The sequence below is a fragment of the Rhodamnia argentea genome, chromosome 3 (assembly GCF_020921035.1).
Source record: "Rhodamnia argentea isolate NSW1041297 chromosome 3, ASM2092103v1, whole genome shotgun sequence".
Lineage (NCBI taxonomy): Eukaryota > Viridiplantae > Streptophyta > Magnoliopsida > Myrtales > Myrtaceae > Rhodamnia > Rhodamnia argentea.
This window is the reverse complement of record NC_063152.1, coordinates 32754296-32776674: the sequence shown is the minus strand read 5'-3', so window position 1 is coordinate 32776674 and position 22379 is coordinate 32754296. Positions and strand designations below refer to the sequence as shown.

At 41.7% G+C, this 22379-nt stretch overlaps 2 protein-coding genes across 3 annotated transcripts in view; one reads left to right on the top strand and one right to left on the bottom strand.

Moving 5' to 3' along the window:
- The window catches only part of LOC115754662 (toll-like receptor 3), a 29738-nt gene extending 21466 nt beyond the window's left edge, over positions 1-8272 (bottom strand). For both annotated transcript variants that reach the window (XM_048275964.1, XM_048275965.1), the window contains exon 1: positions 8238-8272. In XM_048275964.1, coding sequence (XP_048131921.1) covers positions 8238-8240 — 3 coding nt within the window. In that variant the 5' untranslated portion in view covers positions 8241-8272. The remainder of the gene's footprint in view (positions 1-8237) is intronic.
- Positions 8273-19005: 10733 nt separating this feature from the next.
- Positions 19006-20629, top strand: LOC115754684 (ethylene-responsive transcription factor ERF061-like). The gene has a single exon (XM_030693788.2). It carries the CDS (start codon positions 19437-19439, stop codon positions 20403-20405), a length of 969 nt encoding a protein of 322 aa, XP_030549648.1. The 5' UTR covers positions 19006-19436; the 3' UTR covers positions 20406-20629.
- Positions 20630-22379: the final 1750 nt, after the last annotated feature.

Below are 22379 nucleotides of genomic sequence, written 5' to 3'. Positions count from 1 at the left end.
ACTTTGCTAGGGTTTGCGCACACATTCGTGTAAAGTAATTTTCATCTTGACTTTCCTGCACAGAACGGAACTTTGACAGCAAATAAATAAGGCACATGCTAATCTGAAACGACGACTCTCTAGCGTGTGCCTAAGTCGAGCTCATTCTCGGGGACAGCCCAAGATTGTCACAAATTGCTAATAATTAAGTCAATCTAGGACCGTTGACTTCTAGTTTAATTTCAAATTGAAGCCAAACCCTAGTTTCATCAGATTCCCTTCTCGTGGTGGATTGAGAGCCAACTTGTTCGGTGCATCTTGCGACCAGCCGAAGTTACTTTGCTTCGTTGGAATTGATTTCCTCTCATGGTCACTTGCCCAAATTGCGCAATTTGTTTTGGGTGCAATCTTAACAAATACTTCTTCGAAAGAATGACCTGACAAGGAATAGCTCAAATAGCTCCCAAAACTTTAGATCGCGAAATCAAATTTTACCGACAAGAGACAACGAAAGTATCGGTTTTCTGTCCACATGAAGCTCCTAAGAATTGCTAAGCAATGGATGGGATCACGTACCTCGAACTGGGGAAAATATATGGTAAAAGATGATCAATTTGGTATTCAAATTTGGACGTATTATATAAGCCAATTTGTCTTTGAAGTTCAATAAAGGTCTTATGGACGAAGTGATTTAAACCTGTTGTTAGGGTACGTGTATGTTCATACCGGAATTTGTTCGAGTGGGAATCATCCCGAGTCAAGACTCGACTCTTAAAATAAAAGGAAAAGAAAAGAGGGAATTGTGCGATCTTGCTCGCTCGCTAGCATCATTGATTTTTAACAGAAGTGACGAGTGAATCAAGGTTTCTCTCGTCCAAGGCTGAATTATTGTTACGATATCACCTCATCGGGCCTTATCATCATCAAGATTGATGTTTCCTCAATAGAATATTTTGGTGGAGAAACCAACCACTGACTCGGTACATCGGAGTTGGATCCGACGATCGAAATAGTTGTGTAATTTCGAAGCACGAAACTATAGTAAAGCTATTGGGAACATTTTCATCCCGAATCGGCATCTAAAAAGTCGATTTGGTCCTGCCAGCAACAGCCACAACCTATCTTGCAAAATTCTTCCCCCCCCAAAAAAAAAAAATTCTTCAAAATTCCCCAAAAAAGTGGGAGAAAAGGAAAATATAACAAAATGAAAAGAAAAGACATTTGGGTCAAACGTTGACCGAGCAGGTGCATGCCATTGCCATTGGTCACGCAAATTGAAAAGAGGGGGAAAAAAAGTCGAGTCTTCTGACATTCGATACTCGAATATGAACGAGTTACGAGACATTTCGAGTCCCATGCATTTCGTTCACTTTTTTCCCATGCACTGAGCGCAAATCAGGGATATAAAGAAAAAAGCGCAAATCAAGGAAGATTTCTTCTTTCCTTTCCTCCCTTTTTGTTTTTTTGTTCTTTTTTCTTCTTTCGTAGATTGATTTATTTATTGATTTGCGGATAGCAATTGACAAGATGAACTCGCAGACGCATCTCGAATTCAAAATTTCGCCGATTTGCGTTGAAAAGTTCGTTTGCCAATTGTCATCTGATCACTTTTTGTACGAATTGTACTCGTTTTCGAATGATGCAAGTGAAAGCGGGCGAAAATAAGCACCTTTGCCTGCCATGGATTCAACGGCAATTCGAAAGGCTGACTTATTCGAAAATCTCCATATCTATGCTTATTTTCAACTTCTCGAAGCATTTCATTGTTTGCTACCCCATTCCTCGTCTCAGAGTGCCCAGGTATCCACTATAAGCCTTTCCTCGTTTGAACCTCGCCCTTCACTTTAATACTATGCCATCACAAGGTGATGCTAAATGTAATGATTTTATCAACATCCATGAACAATAAATCATAGATCAAACTACCGCATCGAAAAAATTGAATGCTATCATGGTTTACGAGTCCAGCCGAGCAATAAAGGTGTTAAAAAGAACCGCCCGAATTGAATCGACATGAACCAATAAATTCGAAATCTTTATTAAAAATAATTTCCGAAGAAACAAAAAAAGACTCGAACCGAAACAGAACCGACGCCGTCACAGAAAAAGACCCGAATTTTTTTATCCAATTCGATTTGGGCGGTTCTTTTTGACACCCCCTAACTTTATGTAAGTCAACATAGTCATATGATATGATAAATCAGGATGTTTATTTTTCCCCACTTTTTAACGCAATTCAGAAAGGGCTTCATCATTTTCGACGGTGTCCGGTAGCAAAAATCCAAGAGGAAGAGCCTCGTCCATTCATCGACAGGTGAAAAGCAAAAAGAAAAAGGGACAATTTCAAGACTTCCCAAATTCTTACCATCGCAATTCTGGCAACCACTCGTGGTCTCCATGAGAATCCGACAATTAAAAAAACACCCTTTTGCTTTATAAATTAATGGCATCGTGTCATCGTTTTTGTTTTTAAGAAATTAAACTGTCTAATCAAGGGTTTTAATTAGATCAAATGGTTTACTTTAATCGAGAAAATTATTCAAAAAAGTCCTAAACCCATTATACTTTTGTCAATTCAATTTGAAGCATTTTCACATTTTGTCAATTGAATTCATTCAATCAATTTTAACATGAAATCACCGACATGTAAACAGTTGGTGTTAACGTGAATAATTTTTAATAATTTTTTAATATTTTTTCGACTTGTTTTATTTATTCTTTCTCCTTCTTTGCTCTTTTCTCTCTTTTTTTCCTTCTCTCTTCCTTCTTTTTTTTCCTCTTCCCTTTTTCTTTTCCCTTTTTTGATTGGCGTTGATCATTTGCATGTGGGTCTGAAATGGTAAAGACAAAATGTTGGGATGTAAAGCCATTACGATTAACCCTTTTGATCTTGGAATTCGATTCACATCACAATCGACTAAGGAAGGACCGTTGAGATGGCGGCTCAAATGATAAGATTATCAAGCGACAGGTAAAGAAGGTTGTCGAATGAGATTGGAATAAAGAACGGGAAAGGGAACGGCACAGAGAAAAGAGAATTTCGAGTGGGAATTGGGGGATGTACATTTCCGATCGTTGGTTGTGCCGGGGGGAAGATGTTGAAATGGAAGAAAAGGGATCACAACAAGACGCCGAATGCCTCGGCTAAAGACACGAGATGCTCGAGGAAGTAAGAATACCAGCAAAAATAGAGGGCAGAGAAGGTGAAAATCCTTCTATGGAGCGATCAACTTGGCTTTAGAATACTTATGTGGATTCCATTTTATTGTTGTAGATATCCTACATCAATCGTGGAATGGGGTGGTAGTCAGTTTATAAATGTGAAAGAAAAACTAATTATTTGAGCTAGCTTTTGAGTGAAAAAGGCGCAAGACTACCGAAAAACATGTATAGTGTGTGCCAAGTAAGTTTGGAATTAGAAAGCGAAATGGCAATCTCCATCACTTGCATTATCAAACCACGCCAAGCATCACTCCTAAATACCCGGTCAACTGGGAGCGACATCGAGTGAAGAATTGATAAGGTGTGGAGTAGTTAATATGTTCAAGTTGGCTAATAATTTATTGGCTTAAATTTTTTAGTGAATGTGAGTCTAACTAGATATATTAACGGACTTCTCGTGCTTTCCTATCGATGATAAGTAGAAACCACACCCTAACACATATAATGTTTTCGCTCCTCTCAATATTTAGTTTGTGAAAGAAAAAGACCTAATCATTAACCCTTTTCGTATGATTATTTAATTTGATGAATAGAGATTGTAGGGCTTCAAATGCATTTAAACTTTTTCCTCCGCAAGGATTACATGTGAATAGAGTCCGGCTGCCGCGGCTCAAGAGGCTCGAAAGGCAAATGAGCGAGCTTGGGCGACAGTCTTACATGAAAACCCTCGGCTAGAACGATATTTCTATGTAAAGTTCATATTGTGGACAGCCTTGAATTACATACTATGCCTGAACTTTTAACCCGGCCCAATGATTACCTGTACTTGCAAATACCTTTAACCTTTTGTGTTAGTTGGAACTTATAAGCAACGTGTTTCACTTAACTACTTTCTAATAACCCCCAACCTACGAATACGACAAATATTCACCACATTTCCAAAGGATAATGATTTCGATGTGACATAGAACCAAAATGCTCTAATAGATAGATGCTATTCACCCTACCCATCCAAGGGCTTTCGCAAGGTTAAAAGCGTATACTTTTTCTTCATTTCTTCCAATCCATTCATAGGTAAGCAAATGGAACAAAGTACGACAAAATGAAAACATATGCGAATCCATACAAATATGACTAACACAATATGCCTAGAATGTCCAATCTATCTTTTGAATCAATTATTTTTTTTTTTGTAACATATAGCTTTATTTCCATTTCTAATATATAAAAAAAATTCATGAAATGACACCTCATGAATCATAATTTCAAGGTGGGGGACTTAGCCAAGGGTAGTTAGGGAGAAAAAGGACCAAACCTAGATATTATTTGTTTGTTCTTGGTGTGTCATGTTGGAGGTAGATGCAATACCCAAAAAAGGGTAGACCCTACAAACATATGGACAGTTGGCGCGGGAGTTACGCAGGAAGATTTTGGTGTCGGCTTCTCGATGCTTTTCTCTTGTCGCGCTTCGACATATTTTAAGCGCCAAAGAGAAATCTGCAAGAAGATCGAATCGAGGCCCATCACCATCTTATTTATATATTTTATGCACGAGAATTCCCCTCTTAACTAAAGAGAAAAACAATTGCATAATAATAAGAGGGTCAATACCATAAAAATCTCAAACCGATACACATATGATAAATTTATTCAAAACTAATTATTTGACAATCAAAAATCCCAAAATAGTGCATCTGTGATAGATTTACCATCCGTTAATTTTTTTTTTTAAATTTTGCCGTCAGATTATCGAGTTGAATGATACGTGACAATTAACGTGTATATTAATTTAGAATTTTTACGCTCCGTTTATCATAAATGTGCTTGTTTCGTGTTTTTCGTATTATCAATTCAATTTAACAAGATGGTAAATTTATTACGGGGCATACCAAATTAGAGTTTTTGGCGATAAAATTGTTATATATCTATCGGTTTAAATTTTTTCGTGGTACCGATCACAAGAAAAGCACGAAGCAGAAGATGCTGGGAGCGAGAGCATTTGTGGGGCTCTAGGAAGAGGAAATTGGTTGATTTTTCGAGTGTTTATTTTATTTTATGTGGGTGGGAGTTAGGTTTTTTTTTTGGTTAGTGCACAAAAGAAGACGGCGTCAATGTTGAGGTGGATCCACACTAGGATAGCCTAACAGCGGCACAAAGAGCCCTAAGGCGTCGGTCAACTTTTTGGTGCTGGTCCGGTGGATCTTTTTTAGCATTTTCCCTCCCCATTCAGAGGCGAAGATATAGGGAGGGAAAGGAATTTTAAGGCTGGATTTTCCATTGTTTTTTTTTAAAGGGGAAGGAAAGAGGAATTTCTTTTCTCCTAATCCAAAGCATGGATTTTCCATTCAGATGAGCATCATATCAAGGTAGAATCGAAAATGGAAGAAGCTGATTCGATTCCAAGTAAGTTTCGATTCTAAAATATTTGGAAAATGGGTTCTGCCGGGTAAGTTTTCAATTTGAAGGTAACGTGGGCATGGAGCAAGCCTTTGTGTTTTTTTTGTCCAATATCTTTACACGACCCTACGATATTCTACGGTACTCAATGATGAGTGTGCACTATGGAGTCACTAGTCTAAACTTTTATTTTCGATTATATTTATGAATGAAACTTTTGCTTCGTTTAAATTTCATAATATTCGTGCGTCTAAACATAAGTTATGGTCAGTGGATTGCAGGAGGAAATAGTGGTTATTAGAGATAATGGTCCATTGTAATCGTTCAATTAAGAATACGTGTGGAATCCGAGTAAACCCTATAAAAAAGGAAAAAAAGAAAAGAATTTAAAAACTAAACGATCAAATGCACTTATTATCCACAAGGTCAAGCCCTTTTTTTTAGACTGTCGCCGCCACTTCAGGCTTTATTCGAAACAAGATTCACTTTAAGCTTTTATATGAAAATGAGGGTACTTTATAATTTTTATTTGGAATAATATTCATTTTAAGCTCTTCTTTGCACATTGTATGAAATGCTTTCATTTCGGAATTTTCCCGTACAATAACGCGACACGTTGTGCAAATCTCAACCGTCAATCCCTCCGCGAGTTAACCAATGCCTCAGTGGGGCCCGCCCTCCGCGCTCCCGTTCCCCCCACTCTCGGATCGCAATCGGCGGTGGATCTGTGCCCGCCAAATCCGGAGATTGTGGGGACACGACCCCATGTTCGCCGGTGGACTATTCGCGAGCCCCTGGCCGGCCCGGTCATGTGAGCGCTCGTGCGCCCCTCTGACAAAATGGGTCCCCGGTGTGGGGTGGGGCCCGCCACGTGATCGCGCCGGGCCCCGTTCAAAAATCAAGAAGGGGAGGGAAGGAAGCAAAGCAAATCAAATCAAATCAAATCGCAGGCGCACGTGCCGCGCTCGTTCGGAACCAACGGCGAGCGGACACGATTTGAGGGGATGATGCGACTCGTCACATGCGCTTAACTAGCTTGTCCCTTAGCACCAGGCCTCGAGCTGTAGCTCTCTTCTCTTTTTCCCTTATCCTTTTTCATATATGGATTGTAAAGCGTATGGCTCAAAATGGATATTGCATTCTTTTTGAATAGACACATTTTTCGTGCAGTTATATCAATTACAATTAGACATGGCCAACCGAACCGGCGGCCCGAAACCGGCCCTCAAGGACCGGTTCCAACCTGTTTTTTTTTTAAAGGGGAGGCCCGGGAGGAAAAGAGCCCGTTGGGCTCGGAGAACCGGCGGTTCCGAACCGGAATTAGAACTGGCCCGAAATCGGAACTGGCTCGGAACCGCCGGTTCCACCTTTTTGTGGAACCGAAACCGACGGTTCGACCGAACCGGCCATCTCTAATTACAATGACAATCGGGGCAATTCTTTCGAATCAAGGTTCCGTTTCTTTCGTGAAAAATAATTTAAAAAAATATTTTTTTCAAAATAAATATGACTTTTATCGCTCAAAAAAATTCATAAACAATTCATGAAAATTTGTGGACATAAATTGTGTTCGATAATAAGATCATGTTCAATTGATTGGTTATTTCAAGCGATCATTTTTAAGAAAAATGTTTTCCAAACGATTCATTTTCTGTGTTTCTCAAGTACTTGGACCTGTTTTTTCATCTTTATTTTCTTGATAAAAATTTCTAATCTCTCGTTTTAAATTTCTGTGATAAGCAAATTTAAGCACTCCTGAATTTTCATATCGGTGCGTGCGAATCTTTGCTCTGAATCCAAGCACGTCGACCTTCCACGCGTCGTGATCGTAATCAAGGTGGTAGAATTGATAATTACGTGAGGCATCGACGGTTGCAGATTTGATTAGGTTTGGGACTGGTGCGATTAAGAAAAGACAATCGAAGAGGGGCCAAGGCAGTTTGTTTAATTATGTTATCCTTCTCGTATATTCCGTTTCCTGTCTCCAATGTATTGTCTATTATATTCACGTCCCTATTCGTCTATCTAGGCTTTGCAGGATTTGAGGCACGGAGCTGGACACTTGTCACCTCCTCGTCTATTTGATTATAATTTTGAAACACATTATCCGTTTCTTTCTTCTTGGAAATTTTCACTCTCAAACCTCAATCAAGTCTCGACAAGTGTCTGTTGCCGTCTTGTAAAGAGTGAGCAAGACAACCGATCCAATCGGGAACTGCTTGGACAACCGAATTGACCGATTTGACTCGTTTCGCAGAGGTACCGATTTAGTTCCATATGGAATCGGTGGTTTTCGGCCTGGTTACCAATAGATTATTTTTTATTTTTTTAAATATAAACTTAATAACTCATCGGTTATTTTTTTTTTTTTCTTAAATATATACCTAGTTTTAATTGATACATTAAAATTAAAGTATGTGTTTCTTAAATATCGGTTTCATTAATTCGTTCCGAACCCGGACCGAGGCGACAATTGATCACCCCTACTTCTTTTGGATTAATTATCGCATGCTCTTGCTGCATTGCTTCTAAAGTATGTGTTGCACGTTCCTACTAATAATTCATCGATTTCATTAAATTGCCTGGAACCCAAACTGGACCGGGAATTGATCGGTCCTACTTCTTTCGGATTAATCATTGCATGCACTTGCTGCATTGCTCCCGATTCAGTGAGACACGTCATAGGATAAATTAGAAGCCATGCTCTCTCTCTCTCTCTCTCTCTCTCTCTCTCTCTCTCTTTAATCAGAAAGCCATGCTCCTCGACCTCGTAATAAAAAGTGTCCTAAGAAGTTACCATTTTTCTTTTTACCTTGCTTTGGTTCTTTTGATGAGAAATCATACAATTATCAAGCTCGATCAAAAAGAGGGTCGGGTTGGGCGAATTTGCACCGAACTTGCGTTGGAATAAAGGGCTCGATATTCGGGTGTACATTTCCGAGTCCGATCTCTTGCATAATACCCTTTGTCGAGGCCCGCCTTTGATTTCGAATTTTAACTTTGCAGTTGATATGAAAGTCTATCTAATCCAGGGCTAGCCCGCAAGGGATCGCTTAATTGGGCATTAATGGGCTAAGCGTTTGAGCCCATCAATAGGGTAGATGGGCCTATACGGCTTATCGAGCGGCCTGGTGAATACTCGGGTCTAGGGTATAGAAGGCGGATCACTACTTCTATTGTTTTGTGTTTGCTATGGCTGCTACTGTCACTTCTTAGTTGGTAACCAAGCAACCAAGCGTGGGTGCTCACTTCGCTCCAAGTATTGATCGAGGAAGTAAAGTTCGTGTCTTCTTGATGTGTGCTAATTGATAAAGTCATCTTAGCCCAAAAAATTTTGGTTGGGCTTGGGAGACTGTGGAAACATTCATGGACAAGCCATCAGTCTAAAGGCAATATTTTTCATGGACCCAAATTGGTGGGCCTCTCAAAGCAATTAGAGTGCCAAACCCAATAAAGTTGCTCATAAGATTGAATATGTTAAATCTCCTATTCTCTTCTATTTTCGTGGACCCAAATTGGTGGGCCTCTCAAAGCAATTAGAGTGCCAAACCCTTGTCGAGGCCAGCCTTTGATTTCGAATTTTAACTTTGCAGTTCATCTGAAAGTCTATCTGATCCGGGGCGAGCCTGCAAAGGATCGCTTAATTGGGCATTAATGGGCTAAGTGTTCGAGCCCGTCAAAAGGGTATATGGGCCTATACGGCTTATCGAGCGCCCGGGTGAATAATCGAGTCTAGGGTATAAAAGGCGGGTCACTACTTTTATTGTTTTGTGTTTGCTATGGCTGGTACTATCATTTCTTAGTTGGCAGCCAAGCATGGGTGCTCAGTTCACTCCAACTATTGATGGAGGAAGTAAAGTTCGTATCTTCTTGATGTGTGCTAATTGATAAAGTCATCTTAGCCCAAAAAATTTTGGTTGGGCCACGGTGGAAACATTCATGGACAAGCCATCAGTCTAAAGGCAATAGTTTTCATGGACCTAAATTGGTGGGCCTCTCAAAGCAATTAGAGTGCCAAACCCAACAAAGTTGCTCATAAGATGGAATATGTTGAATCTCCTATTCTCTTCCATTTTCGTTTTGCTTTTTCCTGGCTTCGATCCGGAGTCACCATCGCCCCTATTTCGCCCGCTGCATATGAGCCCGGAGCATATCGACCGTCGAACCATGTTGAACCCCGAACGTCAACCTATACAATGCTACGGCCGACATCAATCGGGTCCACGTGCTCCGGGTCCGCGTAATAAAGTTATCGCGAAAAACCTTAGGAATAAGAATCAGAGAGATCAATGCATGGTGAATTTGAGCATGTTTTGGTACGGGCATTTGATCTGTTCGATAAAGAGACATCCCACTCATGTCAAGCAAAACATTATTGGTAGCTCTCTTCAAAAAGTCGACCTCGTTTTTTACGAACCGTACAGTTGACAAATAGGTCATCTCATAATTGAGACCTAACTAACCGGTGCGTCGTTGACTCAGGATAGCCTTACAATTTTCGATTCACACGCCACACCTCACCTCCATCGAGTTTCTCATCTAAGGCTGTCTGTTCTCGGTTGGATTTTGTTCGGACACCGCACATGAAATCCGAAGTGAGCAGAAGAACAGCTAGAGAGGAGAAACTTTCAACAAGCATCGAACTGTCGAGATATGGAGAAGCTTGTCGACTAAACTCGGCGAAATAGTCGAACCGAGTAGAGTCGAGCTTAACTGGTTGACTTGATTGACATCAATGTATTCGAGCTCGACTTGGTCTATCAGTGTACATCAACTCTTCACAAGGTTAAGTCGATCTCAAACTTAAAAATTAAAGCAAGTTCTCAAAGTTCAATCAAAATGGAAAACTAGGTACATATTCATTGTAACGACCCGGTCCGACGAGAGCGTGTGGGCTCCGATGGCGAAATGTAACGAGAGTGCGGATGTCGAAGGGGGAGAGGAAAGAACCGAATCTCACATCGCCTTGGTGTGGTGAGGTGAAGTGTTATATATGAGATGGCACTTATCTTAACTTGCAACGAGACTTTTTGTAGGTGAAGTCTCGAAAAACAAAACTAGGCGGGCTCAGGCTAAAAACGGATAATATCGTTGCGAGTGGAACCCGAGCGTCACAATATGGTATCAGAGCCAAGCTCAGCCGGAAGTGTGTGGTTTGGGGACGAATCGGGTGGAAATTGGTGGGTCTGTAACGATTCGGTCCAACAAGGACGTGCGGCTTTGACGGCGAATCGAAACGTGCGGCTCTGACGGCGAATCGTAACGGGAGTGCCGCGACTCGTACGGATGTCAAAGGGGACAGGAATGAATCGAATCCCACATCGCTTGCATCCTAACATCTATCCACTCCACTAATTCAATTGCATAGACATTGCACATCTATCCACAAGGGATTACAAAAAAGAGGGTGTGAACTTGAGACTTCCGGGGATACTAACATTCCAACAACAACATTTGTCATTTACTGTTCTTTTCCTAGAAATTAATTCTATCTTACATTAAATGCACGACAAATTCTTCTCAAAGCTTAAACCGTCATTACACCTATATTCCAAATGACTTCCCCATCGCCCCACCTAACTGAACCCCTCTAACCATGGGCACGTCGATGGACGGACCCCATCTCGCTCGGAGTCGGCGGTGCAAGTCGGCCACCCTGCCGCGTCGGAGTCAACTTACCCTCTATCAAGGGATTCTTGCTCACGCTACAGGCATCCTCCTAACCATAATTGAGATCCAACTCTGAACCGCCATTATTGCCCGCGAAAGGCCTCACGACGTCAACCTCACCCCCATCATCAAAACTGTCTCTTCGCTTTCCCTTGTTGCTGAGAGAAGGGGAGTTTCTGGAAGCGATGGAATGTCTGATAGCGGCCAGCGGGAATCGTCAAACCGACCAGGGTCCAGCGAGCGACGACTTCCTTGAGATGATGCAACGATCTCGAATAAGAATGCGAGCATGGATCTATCCTCGTCGGTTCGTGGAGGGACAAGTCATTAGAGTGGGAAGGAAAGGAGAAGGCTTGACATGACTTGGGGTGGTCACGTATAACATTCCCAGTTTTCGCTCAACTTTCGTGCTGTGCTTGTCTAAAAAGCATTCCTTTCTAGCCATCATCCGCCAAGATTTAATGATCACGAAGGGGCTGGCTGAATGATGATTCCTAACTAACAATCTGGCATCTTTTCGGTTTCGACTCATGTGGTCAGAAACAACCGGCAGCATTGTCAGACTGTCAAGCTAGCGGCTTCCATTCATACTTTGTATCAAAATCGCGAGTATGATTTCTGGGCATATCCCAATGTTAAAGGGCATGGGTTTAGCCACTTCGCTACTTAATCTCAATTATGTCGAAGTACGCATACGTTTAGGAAAGTCGTTTGCGCGAGGTCTATCGCCGCATTCGCCTTAGCCTTCGCCTTCTTTCCCAATGCCACCATCGCCTTCAGTCTTGTCAGGTGTAGCAAACACAACCACACCTGCATCGCGTTTGATTGGATTCCTTCAGTGGGATAATCACTTCATCGACCTTGTCCATCAGGTCCGGCAAATCATCATATTATTGGATGCTACGAAACTAACGCAATCGACCGTTGAAATTCGTCTGCACTGACACAAAATCGGTTGCCATCTCGTGTCAAATTGCATTTTTCCAACATGACCTCGAACTTCTCAGTTGGCACGAGCTGCTAGGCCCACATCTTTTGTTTCATTTTTTTTCTCCCTTTTCCACTATGGGGAAAAGCTACAGCTGCTTGCATCTTGCCTTGTCAAGTAGTTAAAACAGGCCGGTGCCGGATCTCGCTCGTTCGCAAGGCAAACGGAACATGAGGATGAACTTTCTCATCCCTACCATTTCTAGCCTTTTCGCGAAAGAAATAGCTGCGAAAAGGTTAGAGTTTTGGGACCACGTATTGTCAATGTCGCACGAAGACACTATGTCCTCTAAGGCTCCAAGAGTCCAAGGCATGTCCCGGGTGTGTACCACCTATGAAGACTAGCAAGCTAGCAACGTCCAAATCTCCGGTAGTTCGTGAATAAAGCGCAGCTGTAAAAAGTGGCTCATTATTTGATAGAATCAAATCCATTTATTTTTTTTCTTTTGGTTACATGATTAGATCGCCGAAAAGAAATCCGCGATTTCATTTTTATTTCATGTTTTGTTTTGCTTTGCTTTGCTTTTTTTCTCGGGCTAAGTTTTGTGATGTTACTAATTGTTGGAATATCGCAGTCACTCGAAAAAGAATTTCGTATGTTTTTTATATGCATACGATCTTTATAAGCTTAATAATTTTAAGTTTTAGGGTTAATCTCTCTCAATAACGATGAAAAGTTCCATCATGTCAATTTCCTGCCAAAGGAAAAAAAAACGATAAAAATAAATTAAAAAAGATAAACAAAAAGGGGTTGGATGGACGATGTTAATTTCACATGCGAGAAAGAAACGGATGCCATTCTGGAGCCTGTGACTCCTGACGAACTGGCCTTCCTGACAGGTTGACTCGGGTCCCGCCGGACACCCCGCTTGACCCAGTCCCATTTGGCAGGACTCCACTCCATACATCACGCTGGCGTCACCCTTAGGTCATAAGTCTGTCTGGCCCACCTCCTTCTTTTATGCTGTAAGAAAATGCTCGATTAGAAAGGCCAAGAGCTTCGCAATTGAATTAGAGTTCACTATCAAACTCTACCTTTTCCTTTTGGTAAGTACGTCAAACTCGATCCCCTTAATCCAATGTCAAAACATGTTAATATCACGAGTGAAATTAAATGAAGTTACTCACAATCAATTTCAGCTCGACTTGATGCTTGCTTGAGATCGGCCGCTATGGAATTAAGTTTGAGCTCTTCAGAGCTAGACAAACCGTGGAGCTTAATCTAATTCTTCTAAGCTTCTTCAATATATTTAACAGGCATAAAAATCAACAAAAAATTGGTAAGAGTATATGCAATACTCGAACTTACCTAAGAGGTTGAGCTCGAGCTCTTTAGAGCTCGACAAACTAGACAAACTGGAGAGCTTAATCTAATTCCTTTAACCTTCTTCAATATATTTAACAGGCATAAAAACCGACGAAAAATTGTTAAGAGTATATGGAATACTCGAGCTTACCTAAGAGGTTGAGCTTGTTGTTATAAGCCAATTATAATAGAATAGAGTCGAACTAATCTTGAATATCTTGACGTTCGAGTCGAGCCAAGCTTGTAAGTGAAAATTCCAAATAAGGGACTAAAATGCTCTGATTTTCTTAAATAAGGGTATGAAATGTTTTGATTTTCTCAAGTAAAAGCTTGGCCAAAAGGCATTTTCGTCTTTCATTATTTTAATTTTTTTCTTTTCCTTTCTTTCATTTTCTTTTTTTTTTTCATTTTCATTTTCCTTTTTCTTTCCCCTTTCGCTAGCCAACGCCGGCCTCAAGCCAGGGCCACACATGCCACCGTTGGGCGGGGTCGCCCGACGCCGGCCCAAGCAAGGGAGACGTCAACCCGGGCGAGGGCCGGCGTAGGCGACACCCACCCAACGACGGCATTGACAGCCCTCGCTTGAGGCCAGCGATCGTCGGGAAGGGGAAAGGAAAAGGGAAAAGGAAAAAAAAAAAAAAAAAGGAAAAAAAATTAAAATAGTAAAAGACGGTAATATTATTTGGTCATGCTCTTTTTTAAAACAAAAATGACATTTCATGCAATTCTTTAAAATAATATTTATTTCAGATTTTTATTTGAGAAAATAATGGCACTTCAAGTTTTTATTTAATTTTTTTTTTTAATGAATACTTTATTGAGCTCCAATCGAGTCGAAATTTCAAATGCCGAGTATGGAAATTGGCACAGTACGGGACACGCGATGATTATGGAGGCACACAAGAGGGGTAGCGGGGGGATCGATCTTTTCGACCGAGTCACGAGTTTTTGGGACGTCCAATCCAAGATATCGTCGCCCGAGCGGAGGAGGGGGGGTTGATAAAGCGACACGTGGGCGAGGTAAGGGCAGAGGGCGGCGACGGCGACGACGGGCCACGTTGTTTGGGGACCCACGTGGCGTCCCGGTGACTGCCAAAACCCTACTTTTTCTCTCGGGGAGAGGTTCCAAGATTCCACAACAAGGCCCATTTTGCTCCCAGCCTCCCACTAGCTTACAAAGCTGCTGACTAATAATAATACATTTCAAATGCCCATCTCATACATTTCCAAGATTCCTCAGGATAAATTGCTCTTAAAAAAAAAAAAAATACAATGGGTGAACGAGATTAACACCATGCATAACGATACGTCACATCGCATCCCCTTCGCTCAGCTAAATCGATGTAATTTTCTTCCTTCCGCTATGTCGACGTACACGGTGTTCTTGAAAGATTTGCCAAGGAAGCATGGAAGAGCGAGAACCGAACATGTGAATGGCAATTTCCCTGGATTTGAATTCTCTTGATTGGCTCGGCCAACGTCGATTTGCCTCTTTTGGGATCTATAGGAGTTCACTAAATACGACAACGATCCGATAGTTTCGGCATGATACGTTCTTCTTTCTCAATAGTTACCCTAAGCCTACCGAGAAATGCTTCTCTAGGCATCTTCACTGACTAACTCATGTCTAGCACGTTTGGAGCAAACCTTCATAACTAGAAACGATATTTTCCTCACATTCAAAGACATATTCCTGTCCTAACTCTCGTTAACCACTCCAGCACGACATCATTCGATGTAATGAGAATGCTTATAGGTGCCAACACAGATCCAAATGAAGAGAGACCGATGCAGAAGCTGTCTCAACTTACTTCCATGGAGAGAGAGAGAGAGAGAGAGAGAGAGAGAGAGAGAGAGAGAGAGAGAGAGAGAGAGAGAAGCACGACGCGAGTTTCGGGAAGACGATGGAGATCTGAAACGTGATAACATGAGAGGGTGATGGTGCCGTACTGCTCTCTGAGGAAGTGAGGATTGACTTTGGGACCAGTTTGGAAGAGTTAGGTTTTGCTCACATGCATCCACACAAGTCCTTTTTTTCTCTCCCCTCTTTCAACCCATTGATGAAGTTGAAGATGGGGGAAGTGTCCTTTCACGAGCTTTGTCTTCCGAAAAAAGGGGATCGCCCCTCTCGTGGATAGGATAGATACCTTATACGTCTTTAATGATGGGAGGCCCCACCACGAAGATGAGACCCCCTCATCTCCCTCGGATCCAATAGGGATTAAGAGAGAGTAGAAGTCCGATACATTCGTTCGAAAAAATCGCTAGATCGTCAAGAGAGAGCTCAAGTCCGAATCCGATGATATATCTAGTTGGACCTGCCTTTACTCAAAAACTTAAATCAATAAGTTATGGGTCAACTAAGATATATCAACTGCTTCATACCACATCAATTATGTGATGTAAAATTTTTCTAACACAACTCAAATATGCATTCTAACATGTTGATCTAGGGTTTTCCGATGGTCTCGCCTTGTACTAAATAGGGTTTCCGAGAAAAAGTCAGATTGCATTCAGTTTTGCAAATTTTCTTTTTCGAGATTGTGAAAAGGGCGAGGACAGGGGATTGGGGTCGATTTCCCTTCTGAGCGGCATTGTGGAAATCCCAATCATTCAATTCGAGTCATAACTGTTAGAAAAAAAAGGGTAATAGATTGTTGCGAACTCGGCCCTACCCTTTAATCAAGTGACTCCATAAATTAAGGGTGATTTTTTTTCACACCCTACAAGTATGGAGCTATATAGCATGTGACAAGGGTAAGGACAAGGTAGCATCTTCCTCCATCTTCTATATCTTTTATGTCTGGAAATCCAAAAAGGTTTGCCTACCCAAATTCGTGCAAATGGGATTCATTGCGGATCGATTTTGCACGGGACAAGCTCCGTGCCCCAAGTTAGCGATGGAGAAAGAATTGGTAAGCATGGGGGAAGAAGTGGATGTGATCAAGTATTGATGTGTAAAATCGTCAGTCTCTAGCGTTTAGGCTTTCGTTTCCACAAACCCTAAGGGTTTCTCACATTGAATTGCGCTTTCGCTTTCAATCTATTTATGGCCATCTTGCGATTGAGTTGTCTGGTCCATTTTGCTATAAGAAATGCAATTGCATGCGATGATGTACATGTCCAATCCTCCGATTCCTTCTCAAGCTCTTTCCTTTTTTCTTTTTCCCATCTTCTAGGGTCACCATCGATGTGTGATTTTGTGTGTATAGTTGCATGCTCAATGCATAGATGAAACTAGATTTGAATTTGTATGAACTCTGTTTAACTTAGGATCGAATCGAATCGAATCGAATGGATGCTGACGCTTAAAAGAAGCTAAATAATGGGCATAGCCATCCCGATAAAAAGGTTGTGAAAAAACCCTAGGCTGAGTACAAGGCTAGGCATTCGATCTTTCGGCCATCCCCTTTTTAACTCGCCTTGCGCGTGATCTCGATCTGGAGCCAAATTAATAAGCCGGTACGAGATCCATAGGTTAGGCTGAAGAATAAAAAAAGAATCAAGACTAGCGATATTATTGTTCTATTCTGGAGGAAAAGGTATGGATACAATGAGCGGCATTCACTTGTGAAGAAGAGCGTCAAACACAGAACTCTCATTGCTCGAAGCTTGATGATATTAGAAAGCAAGAACTATGTTATTAATCCGATACGATAGGATGGTTTCGCGAGCATGCTCAATCGTTTGCCACTCTATCGGGGATCCTACAAGATCGAAAAGTCTCCATGGCACCCTCATGGCATGCATAGATGATGTTCGAAGACTGGAAATGCGGTACCTCCTGTATTATGGGATAATTTCCTTAATTCGGATATTCACACACGACACGATGGAGAGAAAACTGTTATTAGCGGATTCTATCGAATCATTAACTTAATTAACACATAAACAAATCGAGGCAACCAAAAAAAAAAAAAGTCCAGTGCATGTGAGCGGTGGACACGTGGCGCAGAGATTGTGAAGCTGTGGAGAACTTTTTTTTTTGGTTGGTTTGTCAAAAACAGGAGTAGGTTGAGTTTGAGCTGACTCGGTCACATTTACATCTACATACACCTATACGCACACGCACACACAAAAACCATCTATCATAATAAATAGGAAAAGTTGCTTTTGAGCCAAGAGTACGGATAGAAACTCTCTCCGTCTTCGGGACCACGCGGAGATCGGACGGAGTTTCAGGTCCAAAATGTCCAATAAACAAAACACCCCCAAAAGGTAAAATAAACGAAGAAAAGTTGGAGGAGGACTCCCAAGATTTTTATTTTACAATCTAGGGAGGAGGACACGTGTCCATTCGAAATTCCAAGCTTGCACCTATCCCCTTTAGGTGGTGCCGAGTCGGATCGCAAAGACGTGAGTCGCAAAAGCCGTATCACCGTCACGTGATGACACCCGACGGTATAAGTTCTTCGATCGGATTATCTCTTTCTCGAGCCGTGTTGAAAAAATTCATGGCCGATCGAAGATATCTCGGCACTTCGTTCGGATAAGGAAAGCGGGTGCGCGATTTATGAACGCCCTGTGAGGAGCGGATGGCGGTGGTGCATATGGTATGTTGGTGGCATGGGAGGGCGGATTCGTCAAGCTCATTACAATGGCAGAGGACGAAACATTCAATTTCGAGAGCATACTTGCAAACCCTTTCACATACTTGAATGTTGAATATGGTGCGACCTTTAGCCCCAAACTATAGAAGTCCTAATCCTTGGAAAATCACTCCTTCTTAATAAAAGTCAAAGTTCTTCTTTCATGTGAATAACAGAAAACAGAGTTGGTCCTAAGCAAAGACCTTAAAAGACTTCGTCTAAAGTCTGGGACGTAAAACATTAGGTTATTTTTTGGGCCAATTGAGTCCGAAATATTTTACAATTGTGTTAATTTAATCTATTTGGCCGGTTGGAGCTGACGTGATAAATTTTTAATAATATTTTAATATTTTTCTATAAATATATTTTTTTATAAAAAATTTATGCTTTTTTTTTGTTTGGCCGGTTCTTGCCTAGGGTCGCGGCCCTCGCCGATGGTTGACAGCCTTTGCCGCCCAAAAAAAAAAAAAGAAGGAAAAACAAACAAAAAAATTATTAAAGAATAATAAAATAAAATTTAAAAATATGAAATATATTAAAATGTTATTAAAAATTTGTTTGCTAAATGGACTGAATTAGCACAATTGTAAAACATTAGGACTGAATTGATAAAAAAAAAGTTTACAATTGAATTGACACAATCGTAAAAAGCTTAGAATTAAATTGGTAAAAAAAAATTTAGAACTAAATTAACACAATTGTAATATATATATATATAAGATTTTTTTTTTATAATTTTTCCTACCAGGGGCCTAATGGTAATGAGAAATCCAGAAGGGTCGAAGAGTCACTCCAGAACAGCCTTCCAGAATGTAATTGCAATAAAGATGTGACGGAAGACAGTTAAAAAAAAAGAACAATCCAAGGAAAGTTTTTTTCTCTCTGCATCTATAAATATCCCCTGCCTGAATCAAACTCAGTCCCAGCATAGTAAGCCCAAACACAAATCTCTTCAGGAACTTCTAACATCTATTGCTCTCAAATGCTTCTGTTTCTGCAGAAACTCTCTCTTTCAGATGATGATCCTCCACCTGTGATTTCTCAGCCTATGTTTCCGTAACTGTTTCCCCACCTTTCTGCTCACAATTCTCTGGTTCTTTCCCGCTACTCTGTTTTTTGTTTTCCTTTTTAACCTCATTTACTCTCACTTTGCCACTTTGGCCAAATCCAAAACTTCCAAGTTCTTTTTGCGTAGCTCGCAATTCTTGAATGTTCATTTGAAAGCTTCTTTTGATCCTAGAGGAAAGGAAGGGCTAGATTTTTTTTGTTGTCCTGCCCTGTTTCCTGCACTCCATTTATGAGATCTCACCCCCTGCAAATACCCTGTTTTTAACCCCTAGAACGAAATGGAAAAGGTTCCAGAAGACCAGAACCCATTCTCACAAGACAACATTGACATCGGATCGTCACTGTCTCAACTGATTTTAGCTGGTGGAGGCAGCACCATAGACTCTATCTTCTCCTTATGTTCATCACCATCGCGAAAGCCAGCACCAACTCCTGCTGCAATCACAGGCACAATCACCGGCTCCTCTGATTTTGAGCCGCTGGGCTCCTCCGTTTATCTCCTCCAAAGAGATCTCCTCCACAAGTTCTCTCAGAGAAACAGGTCAGCATCAAACTTCTCGTACGCAACAACCCCGCTTCAGACTGCAGTGGGTTCGACCACTTACCCGGGTCCATGCAAGAAGAAGCTCTACAGGGGGGTGAGACAGAGGCATTGGGGCAAATGGGTGGCGGAGATCAGGCTCCCACAGAACAGGATGAGGGTGTGGTTAGGCACGTACGACACTGCTGAAGCGGCTGCTTATGCATATGATAGGGCTGCTTATAAATTAAGAGGTGAATATGCGAGGTTGAACTTCCCGAACCTTAAGGATCTGAGCAAGTTGGGGTTTGGCGACTGCTCGAGGTTGAATGCTCTGAAGAGCTCGGTGGATGCTAAGATACAGGCCATTTGCCAGAAGGTGAAACGGGAGAGGGCTAAGAAGAGTTCAAAGAACCGTAGCGGTAGTGCCAGTGGTGGTGTTGGTGGCAAGAGCGAGAGTGAGAAAGTTATGAAAGTCGATTCTTCCTGCTCTTCATTGTCGTTGTCGCCACCGTCACCGCTGTTCTTTGGCGAAGAGGATTGGACAAGCGAACTGATAGCATCCGACGTTTCAGACGATGGTTTTTGGAAGTGTGAGAGTTCGCAGCCTTCTTGCTCGGTCGATGGCTCGGTTGTTGTTGCTGACGAGTTGGGGAGCGAAGGATGCTCGCTTGCTAAAATGCCTTCGTTTGATCCGGAGTTGATCTGGGAAGTTCTTGCGAATTAGATGCAGGAAACTTTTCTAGCATGAATAGCAGAGGAATTTTGCGCGTAGTGGAAAGGAGTTCATCTACATGATCGGAACTCAGTTGGCATCGTGTAAATTTATGGTTTTATTAGTCTCTTTAGGTTGTTCAGTACGAGTCTTTCCATCTAGTCTGGCTCTCTAGTGTATCAGGACGATAATGTTTCATGTAGTAAGCCCCCGTAATTACATAGAAATATTACATAGAGCATCTGCGAGTCCTTTATATATTCGATTTCTAAGTGTTGAAGTGGTTTATCTTTGAGCATGAACCTATAGTTATATACTACGCTGTTACAGATGGATCGAATCCGAATCACTATGGCGAAAACTCGGGTGTTTTTCGCTCTTTTTGAATCTTCACATCTGCACCTTCCATGGGCTCGTGTTGTGGCTTGTGTGATGTCGAATGCGTAAAGGAAAGCTAAACTCCTCTCCACGTTTGTTCTCCATCCATGGGAATTTTCTTGAAGAGTCCTCCCAAGGATGAACAGATTGCAGGTTCGACAGGAGGGTCGAAATTATATGTGCTACCGCGATATGAACATCGGAATCTTGACTTCTGGTGTCACGAAAATGAACTCTTTATGATGAGAAAGCAACGCGTAAAGAGGTTGTGGTCCTCGTCCTGATCCTCCAGTTGCCTGGGATAGGAAAAGACCGAGTAATCATGTCTCCAGATTAAGCCTTGTCTTCGCATGAGAACGATGAAACGGCAAAAAGTGGTTCCGTGCAATGTTTTCATTTTGGACCCATTCGACGATGCCGGCAACTCAAGAACATGAACAATGAAAAGTGGGGGAGGATGGGCCACTCATGACGCAATCGATCTTACTTGCAATACATAGGTAAACTAAGAGTTAGTGCATTCAGTTTGGTTCAACACAATCCTCTGTGCTCAAAACTCCTACCAAGGCTGAGTAAGAGCATTACGAAATGTACTACATTCAGAAGAGAGATAACATACATGGCGACTATTGCCTCTTGTATTTTCGTCGCTAATGCGTGAACAACCAAGACTTTTGGATTGGCATTCCAGCAAACGAGCCCCAGAGGCAAACACAAGGCGGACGCTTACCAACTTAAATTATACTTTGATTGCTGCAGTCGACGATTGTATGCACTTTCTATATCCTCCCGCAAGAAACCGACAATCTACTGCTTTCCTTTGTTGAAATGGTTAGTTGGACAGAAATGAAATCAGGGAAAAGGTGCATGGGACAGCGACCAAGTGACCTGCTCTAGGAATTTTAATCGGACTGTATCTTTTCTTTATCAACCGAGAAATGCAAGTGATCAAGCTTAATGAACTACGTGTGCACGTCAAGATGACTTCAGCGAATCCTCATTCGAAGGCTCGGAATCTGTCACTTTTCATCCTATCTGTAGGAGAACCATCTGAAATAACAGAGAGTGACTGAAAATGGAATCCTATCAGCAGACCAATTGAAAATGGCTCACAGGATGAAATGCAAGGTGGCAACGAGCTCGGATGAAGCATACCTTGCAAGATCTCAGCGAGGGCTGCCAAAATGATGATCTGAAGTATCTCACTGCTCTTCAAAGTGTGGTTCTGTCCAGTTCCGGCATAAAATGCAAGGCGAAGATTTGAGAGAGATATAAGCGAGCAAACTATCATGACAAATTGGGTGAGAGACTCGAGGATCTAGAGCAAGGGAGCATGTTCGTCGCTGAGTATATGGAAAAATTGATGAGCTCAATGCTAGAAGTCAAATTGTGGATCCGCTCGTTTTACGACTGGTTTCAGGGCTGATCTCAAGAGGGAGATGCATAGGCAAAGCCCATAAACAACCATAGAGCAAGCATTTCAAGTGACCCTGAAAATAATGAGTACTCAAACTATCCTTCGGCACGAAGATTCGGCTTTCAAGCAGAGGAGGCATCAAGCAAAAAAGATCAATAAAGCACTCTGTGGTATCGCATCGGAACAAGTTC

Excerpts from the sequence above, each read along its gene's own strand:
- LOC115754684 (XM_030693788.2), top strand. The coding sequence starts at position 19,437 with ATGGAAAAGGTTCCAGAAGACCAGAACCCATTCTCACAAGACAACATT.